This window comes from Trachurus japonicus, chromosome 20 (assembly GCF_045865225.1).
Source record: "Trachurus japonicus isolate A0001 chromosome 20, Traja_1.0".
NCBI classification, from domain to species: Eukaryota; Metazoa; Chordata; class Actinopteri; order Carangiformes; family Carangidae; genus Trachurus; species Trachurus japonicus.
This window is the reverse complement of record NC_140926.1, coordinates 7,672,740-7,688,988: the sequence shown is the minus strand read 5'-3', so window position 1 is coordinate 7,688,988 and position 16,249 is coordinate 7,672,740. Positions and strand designations below refer to the sequence as shown.

Sequence of the window (16,249 nt, the reverse complement as noted above, 5' to 3'; positions counted from 1 at the left end):
AACCAGATGTTATGAAGTTTGTAGGCTACTTACCACACTTGCATGTGTGTTCTCCAGGTCCTTGCACAATCTGCATCCAGGTAAACGTTTTTATAGACTATGCATTTAATACTTGAACATTTTACATTTTATGCTGCCTATTAGTTGCCATCGTGCATACAGCCTTGCAAAAGTATGAACTTTTCCACAAACTTAAATGTATTTTATGGAGGTTTTAGACCAACACAAAGTAGCCTAGCACATAATTGTGAAGTGGAAGGCAACAAAAGACTTGAGAATGGGACAGAAGTTCACTTTCCAGCAGGACAACGACCCTAAACATACAGCCGGAGCTACAATGGACTGATTTAGATCAAAGCATGTCCATGTGAAATAACGGCCCAGCCAAAGTCCAGACCTAAATCCTATTGAAAATCTGTGGCAAGACTTGAAAATTGCTGTTCACAGATGCTCTCCATCCCATCTGACTGAACTGGAGCTATTTTGCAAAGAAGAATGGGCAAAAAGATGTGCAAAACGGGTACAGAGTGTTGACTGAATAGATAGCAGGCCACACTTTCAGATTTTCCCAATAAAATACATTTAAGTTTGTGTTTAGTTTTTTGTGACAAAATGTGGGAAGTTCAAGGGGTATGAATACTTTTGCAAGGCACAGTATTTGTTATTGTGCTGCATTCAGGTTGCTCCAGGAAACATCAGTGCTGTTTTACGTGCTGCAACAGACTATAGGCAGTTATTTACTCTATTTCTATATTAGTTTACATGGCATAGTAAACCGTATGTTATTGAAAGAAGATGAAAATAAGAGTAACACGTGGTAAAGTGTAAGTTCAGATAAGGAGAAACACAGGTTGGTCCAAGTTTCCGTGGCACTACTTTCTTTCTATGTCACGGCGCCCTCGCGTGGCCGTTTCTGAAGCTATGACCTGGACACAGGAGGAGAAGGAGAAGGAGGAGGAGGAGGTAGCACAGCGGATAAAAAGCCACTAGACAATCTCCCAGCGGGCTTTATGTGTAGAGTAAAACACGTTTTCTGAGGGGAAAAAGGATATTTACCTCCAACGGTAAGAGAAACCCATTGTCAACATGCGTTATCTTATCTTTAGTTGGTTCGCGGGCTCTTCGTAGCCTGCTAGCTAACGTGCACGTAACGTAACGTGATAGCTCGTGCCCCGGACAGAGGACACACCAACCGCCGTTCAAAATCCTGCCAGTTTACCGTTGATGTGTTTATAACCGACAGTGCACAGGAAAAAAACATAACAAAAGCCATTTTACGATTTATTAAGAAATCCAGCTCAATTCGGCTTACATATAAGATTATAATGAGCTTTTATTTCAACAAAACTTTAGTTAGTCTACTTAGTTTGCTGTGAAGACAGGGAGCAACTTCGACCAGGTATTTGTTTCCGTTGGAGCTAATACAGCGGTTTTTCACAGAAATAGTCGAACCTAATGCACAGTATTTACTATTATCTTAATCCACAACTACCACAGTAGAGTACTAAATGTTGTCGGTACTTTTTAGGCCTAAATTTGGGAAAGCAAGGACACGTTAAACATCCTAACTACAATCACGCGTTTTGTGAATGGAGTTCTGTGATCAGCGCGTGTGGCGAACGAATCGTGGTCAAATCGGCTCCTAGCAACGCAGACAAAAAAAAGAAGCTTCGTTTGCCAGTTTCCTTTAAAACCATGGAACTTTCAGGAAAAGGGAGACACAGAATGGTGGCTGGGGAACAGCCGGCGTTCTGTTGTTGTTTGCACCTCCGCTCTCAGGTGTTTCGTCAGAGGCACCAAAATAACCAAAGCAGCTGAGCAGTTACTGATGTGTCATCTCCTTGGATTTGTATTTACATACTATGTTCTCTAGTGTTTTGTTTTGTTTTGTTTTGTCCTTTGCCTTCATGTGACATTGTAATATTTGTCTTTCTACGCTCCCATTAGTGTATTGTTTGTATTGTTTTATCTTCATTTCTAGTCATACACAGGCTCAGGACTGGTTTTCTTTCAGCTCCACTGATGCTGAATTAGTTTAAACAGGTAGATCCAAGTCAAAGTGTGAACAGAAACTGGTTTCAGGCCTCGCTCTTTCATTTGTCCTCTTCCTGATGTCTCATAACCCAGCATCCATATTGCAGGATTCATAGGAAAAAGTCAGACTTTGACTGGAGCAGGTGGAAAAACAAAATAGCTGATCAACTGTCAAGATTATTTGACAAACTAATTGTCTACAGATGTTAACAGGGTTTTTATTCCAGCATAGATTTTTACACAAGATGTGCAAATCCATAAATTATGAATGACATTTGGCGCATGTCAATAATTCATCTGCCCTCACAGTCTGGTACCCTTATTTTAGTTTAATGTTTACTGACAGATTGTGCTCTATTTGAGGTACAGCATAGGGAATTCCTATTATTGCATAGTGCAATAGATGTATAGGGATCAAATGGAATATGTGAAGATTAATATTTATGTATTTTGCACAGGGTGTCAGCCCCACGATCACTGCTCCTCTCTATCGTGCAGCACCTCTGAAGCAACTCAAGGTCGGCGTCAGCGTGGAAAAGCCTTGTTGACATCTGCGGTGGCGGGGCAGGAGTTGCGCAGCTCAGGAAGATGGCATCACCGTTCGTGCCTGTCCCCGTGCCCATGGACAGAGGCTTGTCAGGTGGTGGTAGCGGCAAGCTCAGGCGGCCTCAGCGGGCCTCGTCGCTCGGCAGCGTCTCCAGCAGCCTAGAGGACAGCGGAAGGGGATGCGGCGGATCGGGTTCCCAGCGACAATCCCGCTGCACGGACAGAGGCAACCGCAGCCGGACGCCGCCGCCCCTCCAGAGCCCCGTGGTACGGGCCAGGGTCAACGGGACTCTGGAAACGTCCGTGGAGTACTCCAGCTGCCCCCGCTCCATATCGGACCCTGCTGGCGAGGAGAGGCCCATCACCCCTACTGTGCTGGGGTATGAGGTCATGGAGGAGAGGGCCAAGTTCACGGTATGAGAGGCATAAAATCAGCTTATGTGATATCATGGCAGTGGCATCATGGTGTGACACCTCTTATTAATGTCATTTGGAAGCAAGTGAACCCGTCAATCACTCTTCACTGAGCTATAGTAGCAGGAAACACTCTAGCAAATGAAAGAGACATGCACACACTTGAGGACAGGCACAGGGCGCGATACATATCGGAGATTAAATGCCACCCATGTCAACATTTACTCAGCACACAGACTTTTATAGAGAGCAACTCCAAACACTTGTCAAAATCATGGAGGAACAAGTTGCACAGAGACGCAAAATATGGAAGTCTAATAATGTATGATAATGAAAAGAGAACTGAAATGCATTTATGCTGTTATTTACTTTCATATTTATTTCATGTCATTTCAAAACCCTCTATTGCGTGACTGTGTGTGTGTCTGTGTTGTCTTTTTCCCTGCTATACTGTAGGTTTACAAGCTCCTGGTCAAGAAGAATCCAGATGAGAGCTGGGTTGTTTTTAGAAGATACGCAGACTTCTCCCGGCTCAACGACAAGGTGTGTTTGTCTGTACATACTGGACATAATCGTGTGGAAAGTATGCGCAGTCCGAAAATAGAAAAAACGGGATCTCGCTTTAGTTTTGTGATCGTTCATCCGTGTTTCTCGCATGTTTGACGGCTGTTTTTGACCATCGGCTCTTTGTTTTCAGCCGGCTTTGTTTTGTTTTTGACTGCTCTGTGGAAGTGATTACCGCCACCGCACAAAGAAGCCTACTGTTTCCCAAAATGCCCAACAGGCCGGCGCCAAGTAGGGTAACAGGTCTCGCATGGTTTCAGGAAGGACAGTGCGGTCACAGATAAGAGAAAGGGAAAAGATATTCAGCCATGTGACGCTACTGTACGAGTAGAAAGATGATTGTTAAGACCAACCAGGACCTGTGCAAACTCCCTGAATCAATTAATGCAATGCAAAGAGTTTTAAAGCAGGTGGAACTTGTTGACATAGTAGTCGTAGAAAAGAGGATTGGAAATGAGAGATGGGAACACCCTGCATTCAACAGGGAGACAGAGGATATAGAGGCGGGTGTGGATATCCATTCCTCCGTTCATTCATTGCAGCAGCTGTGATGTTTGCGCTGCGCTGAACAGTCTCTTGCTGTAACCGTAGAAGCCTCACACTTTTAATTTAATAAACACTTTCAGGCAAAGAAGCACACATATTTTTATCTTTAATTATATTAAGACACATTGTAATAAGCATTTAAGTACAGTTTGAGTTATTGCTGCAAGGTGACACCCACAAACACACATGTACAGTAGCCAAACATTGTTTTTGTACAAGCTTGGACCTCACCCAGTTCATGCTCATGGCTCAGGCTGCTGAGTGGGACAAGAGGTTGCTATGTGCATGTGTGTATGTGTGTGTGGTGTATGTACAACTTCCCTCGAGTTAGTTATTATTTCACTAAGCACATGAGGCGCATGAAGACTGTCCTCGACCTCTGAGGCATGTCAGCCGGTCGATAACCTCATATTGTTGCTGAATCATATGCTTCTAGTGTCACTGCTGTGAACTGCATGTATATCATGTGATATGTTCTTATCCTTTGTGTGTGTCGGATGTAGCTGAAGGAGATGTTCCCAGGTTTCCGCCTCGCGCTGCCTCCTAAGCGCTGGTTTAAGGACAACTATGACACTGACTTCCTGGAGGACAGACAGCTGGGACTACAGGCCTTCTTACAAAACCTGGTTGCACATAAAGACATTGCCAATAGGTAGGTGACATGTTACTATAATGGACAGAAAAAACAATAAAAGTATAAATAAATACAGATATAAATACTTACATGCGCAACTGATATGGAAAATATTATAGTAAATATTGGGCAACAGAATGAATTGAAGGGAACTGGACTTGTATTTGTCTCGCCTCTTATCCAAAGGGCTTCATCAGTCCGCAACGCATCGGTCTGACTAGTCCTCACTAGTCTGACGAGGCGAAAGAGGCGAAACATCTTCCTAGACAAATACAAGTCCAGTTGCCTTCGATTCAGTTTGTTGCCCAGAGATAACGATGACCTGGATGAATGAGAATATCCATAGATACAGTTAATATTTTATATGACTCTGGATAAACAGAGATTTAACTTAAGTCTAGTCTGTGAGTGACAGAGGTAGACGACTTTGAGGTAGTGATTCTTGTTGTTTGTGTTATTGAACACACTTTCCTGTAACACAAACACACACACGCTGATATTACACTGTTCTTTGTCTTCCAAAGTCTGGCAGTGAGAGAGTTTTTATGCCTGGACGACCCACCTGGACCCTTCGATAGTCTGGAGGAGAGCAGGGTGAGTGTGTGCTCATACACCTGGTCATGTATGTATCATTGTAAGTAAGCTTTATTTCTATAGCACTTTTCACAGATAAAATCACAAAATGCTTTACAATTAAGTGCAAAGTGGCACAATAGGACAATCCAAATAACACATAAAAAACATCACATTAAAAATATAAAAGCATACCAATATCAAACTAAAAGCTTGTCTAATCAACACTGTCTTTGTCTGACTCTGTTGAAAAACAGCAAAACACAAAGACACTGGCAGACCTGAGTGATCAACCTGAAAAATATGGGATTAAAAGATCACAATCAGATGTATTGATATTTTATACCCACTGCCATCAGACTTCTTAATTCTTCTGCAAATGGTAGATGAGCTGACAGACAAATGAATTTCCCTTTGGGGAATAATAAAGTAAATCGTTTTCGTATTGTGGTATTTGACTAAAAGCTGTGCCGACTTCTCTTGCCACACTCTAAAACCCTAAAGTCTGTTTTCTTGCGTTGCCTGTCACTGTGTTTACCCTGCAGCCTTTGTTTCCACTGTCCACAAACATCCTCTGTAACCTCTGTCTTTGTTTTTTCTCTCTCCAGGCGTTCTGTGAAACTCTGGAGGAGAGCAACTATCGTCTCCAGAAGGAGCTGCTAGAGAAGCAGAGGGAAATCGCCTCTCTGAAGAGGAAGCTGGAGGACAGGGAGCAGGCCATCCAGCGGCTGGAGAAGCATATCAAGTCAGTGGACGACGTGTAAAATAAACACGATCTGGGAATAAAGATAAACCGCACATCTGCTTCACACTTACTGTATGTAGCGTAGCGCAGCATAGCCATAACAAATGACCATGACAACTGCCGTCAACACACACACACACACACACACAGAGGCCACGAGAGCTTAAGTAGCACATAATGTAGGAATTAAGTCTGTTATCTGAACCATGTGCATGTGTGCGTGTCTTCGTCCGTCCCAGTGGTGAGTGTGCGAGCCCGGAGTCCCCGTGTGGTCTGTCGGCTCAGGGCAGCGAGAGCAGCGCGGATGCAGATGTGGAGTCGTCCGCCGCGGAGGCCGACCAGGACATGCCTGACGACACCGGGTAACAAAACCACACACACAAACACCACAACGACTCACACGGCCTCATGATTGATAAATAACGGTTCAGTCTTGGACCATCTCAGCTGAATGAAGTCAGCGTGGTATTTATTTATTTTCTTATTTGTGACCCGTTCCATCAAAATGAGTCGGAAGTCGCAACGTTCTATTTTTAGATAATCAGCTGATAACATGGAAAACCCATAGAAAATAAAAAAAAATGTTTTACCCTAATTTCAAAGCAATGACATTCAAAAACAATCTCCCAAAGTTTCACAGTCCAGATAATTGAGAAAAGGCACGTAAATGATGATTAAAGTTGACTTGCAACTTAAACCCTCTGAAAATGAGTGTTGCTTCGGTGCAAAACATGAAATATCTTCTGAACCGTTCATGATAGAGACGAGCTGTAAACTGCATCTGAATCGCGGGGTTCTCCGCTTTCCGACGGTCATTGAATGTTGCCTCTATGACGAGAAGGGACGGGTACAGAAACAGATGCTAAACCGAGTAGCATCGACGCTAACAGAGCGTAGCATCGATGCTAAACCGAACGTACACGCTTGCACATGTTTTACAAAATGTCAACAAAACATGACAACTTCTGAACCGTTTATGATAGAAACGAGCTGTAAAAAGCATCTGAATTGTGAGATTCCCTGCTTTCCGAGGGTCATTGAATGCTGCATCTATGACAACAAGGGGCCGTATAGGGTGCGTGTAATCACGTGGTACAGGAACAGATGCCACAGTCACTGGCAAAAACTTTAACTGCTATTTTCTCAGGTTTTAGAACGGAATGAGAGAGTGAAAGATCGTAATTCAAATGGCCACATCTAGAAAACCATCAAATGTATGACTTTGACTAGGGTATCATTTTAAAGCTTATTTTCTAATCTTTCCATTGATACCAAAATCTCAACTTTGAAATTTGGGTCACTGTGACTCATTTTGATGGATCGGGTCACATTTGGTTTTCTCTAATGCTCCAAAGGAAGTCGCTCATAAGGTTGAGGGGCAAAGTTGAGCCGTTAACATGTAATGCTGCACATAAATCATCTAGAGGAGCAATCACGCAATAAGACCTTTGCCTCCTCCCGTCAGTTTAACGGTTTGTCTGCACAGGAGATGTTCCAGCCCTTTGCTGTCAGATGTGGTAACAAGTGCCACCTGAAACATTTTTCATATCCTTAAAGAGGAGCTATGCAGGATTTTTTTTTCCTTTAACTATGCTACATTTTTACCTTAATTAACCAGCTTCAGAGTGATTGTGATGGTTAAATCAATGACTTGTAACTTTTCTTCCAGGGAGAATGGAGGCTCTCTGCCTTCCACCTAGCGCCTCTTGGCTGAAAACCAACCTTGTATTAGATTGTACTACGCGCCCCGTAACCCGTAATCTCTTGTTTATGACAGATAAGACATTGTATATGATGTATAACGTTATCTGCCGCTCTATTGATTTATTTTCTCGCCGGCTTCGTTATAAACAAATGCACATGGCCGGGAGGAAGGTTAGAGAAACGGAGGGAAAAGCGATCGGACTTACATACAGTAGTTCCTCTTTAAAGTCCTTTGTGCACACGTAACCGAGTGACCACAGAGATTATTATGATGATGATGATGATGATTCAAGGAGTTAAATAGCAGCCGACTCATGCGGTGTGATATCATCATCGGTTCTTTTACATCATCCCATATTCGTCACCCTTTACCGGTCGCTCTGAGGTTTTCAGAGTAAAGAAAAGAGGAGTTCTTACGGTGTGAAGCTGCTCATAACGGAAAAATTTCCCTTTCGCTGTTTCTCAATTAGCCCTGAGTGACGTAAACCCATCAACCGCTGAGAGCTGCTCACGCAATTAACATCTCGCAGACGGCACCAACCTGGAAAAACCTGGAGGCGGCGTCTTCCTAAAATAATCCGTACAGATGGGAAGCAGCAGGAAAACGAGAGCCCGGAGTCGACTCGCCATGAAATTGACTCTCTCTTTAGTGAACTTGATTGATTGATTGAGCGTTTCCTGCCTTCGGGCTTCAGCCTCTATCACCTAATCACATTAGATCGGGCGTATTGATCTCAAACAGACACATGAGTTAATGCACTTAAACCCTGAGCGCATGCAGTTCCCGTGTTCCTACCTACCTGTGATGGGAAACATGATGAAAAACATGCAAATGAACGATGGTATCACTGATTTTAAAGCCGTTTCTGTTCAAAACTGAGGTCATCGTCGTCGTCCGAGGTTGGTTTCTGGTATTAAGCAGCTGAGTCGCCCCCGTCGTAAGCTGCTTCTACAGTTTCCTCCGCAGAAGATTATGGATTTAGTCGAACCAACATCGCACGGATCATGGCTTCACATCTCGGCTTAAAATCAAAACACATAACTAATCACATCTCCTTTGATTCATCTGTCCTCACCAATTTTCCGCCTCATTTTTTTCCCCCTTTTCATTAATTCTCGACAACTTAAACAGCTTCTCTTCCCATGTAATTCCCAGTAACTGATCCTGTTACTTGATACAGGGGGGGAGCGATTATATTTTATATGCCCCAGGTTTCCTTTAATGATTGTGAGGCCCAGACGAGACCACGTGGACTTGACCACACACACATTTATCACCATTATTATCACTTTGATCCCAGTTAGACCTGCTACTTTGTTTTTTTTTAAATGTTTTCCCTTCTTGTGTTTTTTTTTTTCACCTCATATTTCACAGCAGTGCTGCTCCACTCTGAGAAACAGATCCCCCATAACATGTGAGGTACTTCATATACCAGCTCAGCAGGCTCACCCTGTGACTTTTAATGATTTCCTTCTTCTAGTAACATGCATCCCGCTGTTAACGGCTGTACTATAATGGAGGTGTACTGTTTGTTTTTTGATATCAGGCTGCCCAAAGGATCGGTTTGGATCGTTTTCAAGTCCGTTGTTACCGCGGCACTCGCATCATATGTGCCGTGAAATGTCGCTATATTGTTGTGAGTGTTGCGATTAAATTGTACTTGTAGAAAATAATCCAAACCTCTCTTTTGAGCGCCTGTGTTCAGGATGTTGTATCAGTGTGGGGGTGAGTTCACTTTCAGTGCGCGAATAATTCAGAGAGCTCGACATGCTGCGACTTCAGAAAACACATGGGCTGCAAAATCCGAAAACATCTTGATTAATTTTTTACAAAACAAAGTGTTTCCAGCGGGCACAAGCTATCGTATCGACACACACTGATTTTAAAAATGTGTGCGACCGACCACAGACATGAGGACAGTTTCAACTCCAATCCAATCCAATCCCCCCAAAAAATCGTCCAGTTGTGTTGGCAGCCCGAGGCGAAAATAACTCAAGAAGTGATGAACTTGTTTAGTGTCCCTCTGGAAACATTTGAGGTTGAGTTTGTTTAATTGCACACGCCGGGATTCTTTGCAGAGCAGGCGTTGTCAAAATTGATGAAGTTGTTTTCCGAACCTGCAGCCGGTTCATGTGTTTGAAGGGTTTTTTTTTTACTCCAAAGTTGCAGCAAGTTGAGCCCTCGGGGCCACCGTAGTTTAAACCAAAGTGGCCTTGTAACCCCTTTAGACTTTTTTGTTATTTACGAGAGCAGAGTTAAAGGGCCACAGAATAAATCCCAAGTCGATAAATAGGTGTCACCACAGTCGTCCAAATAACAGGCGAGTTAAATATTGTTTTCACTTTTTTTCACCCGAGTGACCTGAAAATAATTTGTCCCCAACTGTGTGTTGTTGTGTTTTCTTCGTACTGCGGAGTTCGGTGTCTGTGTCTCTTCTGTCTGTGCCACACTGCATCTTCTCTGACTAACACGTCGTCTCTCAACGCCTCTTCCTTCACAAGTCGGTGTGCGTTCACTTCACTCAGCGAGCGCTTTATTAGAAACACCAATACTATATAACACTGTGTTGGTGTACAGCAGGTGTTCCTAATAAAGTGCTCGGTGAGTGCACGTGAGCATTGTAGGTTGTTGGAATTCAGGTTTTCCTTTTTCCTCTCCCAATCTGCTGTCTTGAAAAAAAAAAATCTAAATATTCAGGTGCATCTCAATAAATTAGAATATCATGGAAAAGTGTATTTATGTCAGTGATTCAATTCAAAAAGTGTAACATTATATAGATCCATTACAAACATTTCATGTCTTTATTTGATTTCTGTAATGATTATGTCTTCACATTTAATGAAGACCTAACATTCAGTATCTCAAAAAATTTGAGAGCACTCAATAGGCTCTTTGACTTGAAATACTGGAAATTGACTTTTCCATGATGTTCTAATTTATTGAAATGCACTTGTATGTGAAATATAATCTGTTTAAATCAACTACATAGTTTCTTATCCTGCAGTTTAGAGTGATCAGATTCTCTAATCAGCTTATCATAAATTGTGTGTATTGCTGCTGCTGTATATTTGGGGAGTTTTTGGCCGGATGGGAGCGTTAAAAAGAGGAAACCTGTGTTCCTGTTGTGTTCTCAGCTCGTACCTTGCTGGTGTTGTGGCGTTAATAACCCGTCCTCTCTGCCTTTTTCTCTACATGGAAAGCACGTTTCTTCTCGGATTCTCTCGGTCTGTGTCTGTTTCTCTGTGTGGGGTGTGTTGGTGTGAGGTGTTCGGCTCTGACGCTGTGATGAGTTTTAAAGGGATAGTTCAACATTATGGCAACTTGGCCTGTTTCTATAATCCCTATGGTTTTGGGAGTAGGTTTGTTACCGTTAATTGTTGGTGCAAGTTATTTTTAGAACGGCGGAGCAGAGCCACAAGCTGCTCAGAGCTACACTACGGAGGCTAATGAGATTTCTTGATTTCCCTCATCAAACTCATCAAATACACAATCCAACAACTCCAAAACGCTCTGGTGGACAAGTTGTGACCTGCACATTCACCACGCTATGAGATAATAACAGAACATTAAGAGACGGAGTGGTTTTCGAGGGAAATGCAGAGACTGCTTGCCGAAAAACATCAGCAGTTTTGCATGAATTTACCTCTAAAACAACTCTGTGTGGTAACGTTGTGTTATTATCTCATAGCGTGGTGAATGTGCAGGTCACAACTTGTCCACCAGAGCGCTGTGGAGTTGTTGGATTGTGTATTTGATGAATTTGATGAGGGAAACCAAGAAATCCCATTAGCCTCCGTAGCGTAGCTCTGAGCAGCTCGCGGCTCTGCTCCGCCGTTCTAAAAATATCTTGCACCGACAATTAAAGGTAACAAACCTACTCCTAAAACTATAGGGAATATGGCAATGGGCCAATTTGCCAAAATGTTGAACTACCCTTTTAAGAGTCAGACGTTATAGTTGACTCTGTTCTTCACCATCTCTCCCTCTCTCTCTTTCTCCCAGCGGCAAATGTGAGGTCCAGGTGGTTCGATCCTCCGCCTGCTGGTGCGGCCCGTCGCTCGGCACCTCGCCACCGGTCATCCAGGTCACGCAGCTTTTCCACCAGAAGCCGAAAAACTAACGATGACCAACCACTGTCCTCCTTCCACCCCTCTCTCTCCTCCTCCTCCTTTATGTCAGAGCACCTATGAAACACTCATCCTGGGTTTTTTTCTGCCCTCTCTCTGACCTTGCTACTCCCACCTCACTTGACAACAACTCCTCCCCTCCCTCCCTCGCTCGCTCTCCACCTTCCAGATTGTAACCGCTGTTTCACCTATCATTTGGATCTGATGCAGCGTTTCCATCATGATCTGTGCACCGGGTGAAAAGGGAAAAAGCTTTTTTATACAGAAACAACCTGGTTTCACTTATATATTTAACCCCGTGGAATATTTTATCCAATCCCCCCCCACACACACACACACAGAAGACGTCAATCTGAACTCCTTGTGCAAGAATTATGCCGGCATGCAACTGTGTGTGTGTGGGTTTAAACTCCTCCAAACCTCGAGACTAGGTTGATTCTTTCATTATTAACTATGTGGATTTATTTCTCCACCCGTGGCTGCCGGGACCGGATCGACCGGATCGTTCAGTCACAGAGCCAAAGTTTGGCTTCTTGACCAAAACAATAAGAACTTTAACTTCACGCGCCGATGGTTTTTCACGACTTCGACCACAATTGTGACAATCCACAGAAAAGCATCGATTCGATTCATCCGTTTTCTGCAGACGTGCATTTAATTAATGCCTTACAGCTCCCGAGTGGTGACAGAAGAGGACTGTTTGTCTCTTAACTGGAGAAACAACGCCCCCGTGTGGCCACAGCAGGAAGAAAAATACCTGGAGAAAGAGAAAGTAAATGTCTCAGGATGATTATTTGGTATCCAGGTCGGATTGATCGATCATGTGCTTTTTTTTTCTTTTCTTTTCTTTTCTTTTTTTGCAGGTGCATTCATTCATGTCACTGTGTTGTAGACAGACAGACCACCTGTGTGTTTACTTCCTGTCGGTTTTCCTACATTCCCTCGTAGTTTTAGTGCCATGCGTTGTGTGTCCTGCAAGAAGCAATAACATCTGAAACACAGAGACAGAGAGAGAGAGAGAGATGAGGAAACGAGGCCTGTCATTGCTTTTAGAGGAATGTAATCCAGCGTGCACTAATCATTGCAACATCACTTGCACACCTACACTTCACACACACACACACATATAATATATATATAAAACCTGCTTCCAGGCACTAATTGTGCCGTTTTAAGTTAAGTACATACATGTTTTCAATACTAAACCTCTTCTGGCACCTGGCCTGTTAAATGGAGAGTCGACTGGGCCTGGGCTTGTATCAGATTCCTCAGGGTCTATAGTGACATGCGTATGATTAAAGGATTAGTTCACGCTATATACAGTACAAAATATTCTCTACGAGGGTACTTTGTGCAGTACGTGCAGAGCGACGGCTTCATGTGCTCAAGGATTTCAATATATCCACCTCTAAGACTTCTTCTGCCTTTATCTTGGTACAATTTGTACAATTTGCGTGAACGGGAAAAGCTCATCAGCATCTTGTTCCCGTTAGTAATGATCATCCACAGACCTAATCAATGTTGTTTTGCACTGGAACTATCATTGAAGAAATGGTTCCAGTTCAATGAATAACCATGTGACATTCACTGTGTCAGGGCTGGAGGCAAAATATTGTCAGAAAATCACTGAAATTACAGTAAAACTTAAAAAAAAAGAAGAAAGAAAAGGATGCCCTAAAGAAATTAATGTGTATATTTTTAAGACGAATCCTCTGTTATTCCAAAAATCCCTATAAGTTACAATCTGAGAGCCCAGCGAGCCACGACTGTGAACCCAGAGGAGGAGGTGTAGATTCATTTTAACAACAAAAGCCTTGGATTTCAGAAATCGAGACTTATACGGCAATTTATAATGCAGCAAAACAAAAACAAACAAAAAAAACTGTGTGACGCATGTGACTGATGTTGAGCCTCGTTGGCGCTGCATCAGCACGAAGACTGTTGTTTCCAGGCCTTCTTCACATCATCATCCCCTTTAAAAGCCATACTCTTAAACCCAAATAACACTTAAGGAGCAAAAAGGTTTCTCACATGTGGTAGCGTGTGTGTGTGACGACCGACCAGCTGTTTTTATGTTTTGTCTGTTTGTTTTCCCACCAGTCTTTGATGATGTGTCAGAACCACAGCTGATGTTGAATTATCTCTAAAAAAAACTAGGCCCCTGGAAGAAAAAAAAAACAAGAAAGAGGCCATGTGATGCACTTTATGGATGAATGGTAATGCATGTTTGCTAAGGATATTGTTTTTACATGTCTTTTTTTTGTGTGTTTTGGAAAAGAAACGTGCCTTTTCATGCACTCACACTGTTTTCATTCCCCAACTGGAGCTAATTTGTCCACATGTGATTAATGTATATGGAGTTTTTTTGTTCTGTAAATTCCCTTCACTCATTCAAAGTGCCTTGAATATTTTCACTTTTGTTTTTGAATAGCTTTATAGATTTTGCGTAGGACATAAAAACATTTACACCACTTTCCTCTGATGGAAATGATGTTTTAAAACGACACTCATCATTGCTTGGGGGATAAGAACCGAATGACATGTTTTTGTAATGTTTCATAAATTAAAATGGGAGTCTTTTAGTTCACATACACACGCACATAGTTGCACTATAAAAGATTTATACAAGTAACATTTGGTATCACTATTATTATTATTATTATTATTATTAATGCCCTGGATTTAAAGGGATAATTCACTGCAAAATCTGATCAGAGATGAATAATGTAAATACTGTAACACGTGCTATCGCAGAGACGTTTATCGGAAATATTTAATTCACATGCAATTAAAGCTGGAATGGTATAACAAGGACGTGTATGTCTCGTCTTTGATGTTCGAAGGTGAGGTCACTGTCAAGGTGGTCCCTCGAGTCGTTTTTATGTACATTTTAGCGTCCAACTTTAAAAATATAATAAACTCTGACCTCCAAAATATCCCGCTTCCCCCTCTAAGGTATGTTTACAAGCGGCACATGTTCCCCACACGTTTAATCCACTGCACTTGTGCATTCTTCCCTCGCCTCACCATCAGTGTATGTTGGTGTTGGTTTCCCCCAACGACGGCTCGAATCAAAGATGTGTGCTCGGAGCATATGGGGGCGACCGGGGATGGTTGTAATGGTTTTAACACTTCTGTCTGTGTTTTGGAGCTCTTTTAAAGCCAGCGCGTTCAAAATGTGATACAAACTAGTTGCATGTGTCGGCTATTAAATGGCAAAGCTGTTATCTCTGAAACACAAAGGGGAAAATGTGTTGTTTAGTCTCAAACACAAGGAGTGAAATGTTACAATTCACCCCATAGTCTGTGTTAACAAACCCTGGGGTGAAATGTAACATTGTAAAATACACCAAGGGTGAGATGTAACATTATTAAACAAGTATTGTGACAAAAACTTGATATTGAAAGCTTTTTATTCAACGCTTTAATTACTTTTTAACATAATTGGAGTGTCGGTGTGGGTGTGCATGCCTCATGTTTACACAAAATCAGACTTGATGCAGTCGAGTACTTGGATGCATGTGATGGAGCATTTCCCTGCATAACAATCATGGTGTTCTTGAATGCAACTTTTTCCTGTACCACTGCTTGAAGAAAGCTACGGAGTTGGTTTTAAGTCCATCTTCAACCCGAGATAGTACACCTAGCTCATTTTTAATACCAGCACCCCACCTCCACCTTGCTGGCTTCTGATGGCCCATCGATCTGGTCTGTCAAGAGTCATTCTCATTTCATCTGTCCATAAAATGTGTGAAAAATCTGTTTGCAGATATTTCTTGATGTTTCACCTGAGTCTTGTTCAGTGGTGGTTGTGTTTCATCCTTCCTCGCCATGGCCATGTCTATATGAGCACTTCTGGACACTCAGCTCTGGATAATGGGTTCCTGGTAGCATCACGTTTAATTATTTTCAAGTCTTTAGCTGTTATTTGCATCTTTTTTATCTCCACACATTTCTGGCGACCCTTTTACTTCTGTATGTGCAAAAAAAATGTTGACTTTTCGGTGATCACGCCCCAATAATTTAGCTAACTTTAAGAGTGCTGCATCCATCTGAAAGGCATTTTATAATTTTTTGACTTTCCAGAGTCTTTTAAATCTCTTTTTTGGCCCATTTTTCTGAGGTGAAGTAATTATGCACACCTTAAAGGGATAGTTCAACATTTTTGATAGGTCACAACTTGTCCACGAGAGAGTTTTGGAGTTGTTGGATTGTGTATTTGATGAGTTTGATAAGAGAAACCAAGAAATCCCATCCCATGAGCCTCCGTAGGTAGCTCTTAGCAGCTCGCGGCTCTGCTCCGCCGTTCTAAAAATAGCTTGCACCGACAAATAAAGGTAACGAACCTACTCCTAAAACTA

The 16,249-nt window shown here is 42.4% G+C and overlaps 1 protein-coding gene across 7 annotated transcripts; it reads left to right on the top strand.

Moving 5' to 3' along the window:
* Positions 1–912: 912 nt before the first annotated feature.
* On the top strand, positions 913–14,699 carry snx16 (sorting nexin 16). 7 transcript variants are annotated; one of them, XM_085763808.1, is made up of 9 exons: positions 913–1,064; positions 2,493–2,994; positions 3,451–3,537; positions 4,608–4,756; positions 5,263–5,332; positions 5,920–6,056; positions 6,296–6,418; positions 9,136–9,180; positions 11,764–14,699. In XM_085763808.1, exons 2-8 carry the CDS (start codon positions 2,623–2,625, stop codon positions 9,152–9,154), a joined length of 957 nt encoding a protein of 318 aa, XP_085619934.1. In that variant the 5' UTR covers positions 913–1,064; positions 2,493–2,622; the 3' UTR covers positions 9,155–9,180; positions 11,764–14,699. The 7 variants fall into 7 exon arrangements, with proteins under 7 accessions (XP_085619934.1, XP_085619936.1, XP_085619937.1 ...); XM_085763810.1 differs by having other exon boundaries at positions 9,139–9,180; positions 11,764–11,897; XM_085763811.1 differs by having other exon boundaries at positions 9,139–9,175; positions 11,764–11,895.
* Positions 14,700–16,249: the final 1,550 nt, after the last annotated feature.

What these genes read in the sequence shown, in the direction of transcription:
- snx16 (XM_085763806.1), top strand. Translation starts at nt 2,623, where the DNA reads ATGGCATCACCGTTCGTGCCTGTCCCCGTGCCCATGGACAGAGGCTTG. An exon ending in TCTCCCGGCTCAACGACAAG is followed by an intron (nt 3,538 to 4,607) that starts GTGTGTTTGTCT and finishes TGTCGGATGTAG; the next exon opens with CTGAAGGAGATGTTCCCAGG. An exon ending in CGGCTGGAGAAGCATATCAA is followed by an intron (nt 6,057 to 6,295) that starts GTCAGTGGACGA and finishes CGTCCGTCCCAG; the next exon opens with TGGTGAGTGTGCGAGCCCGG.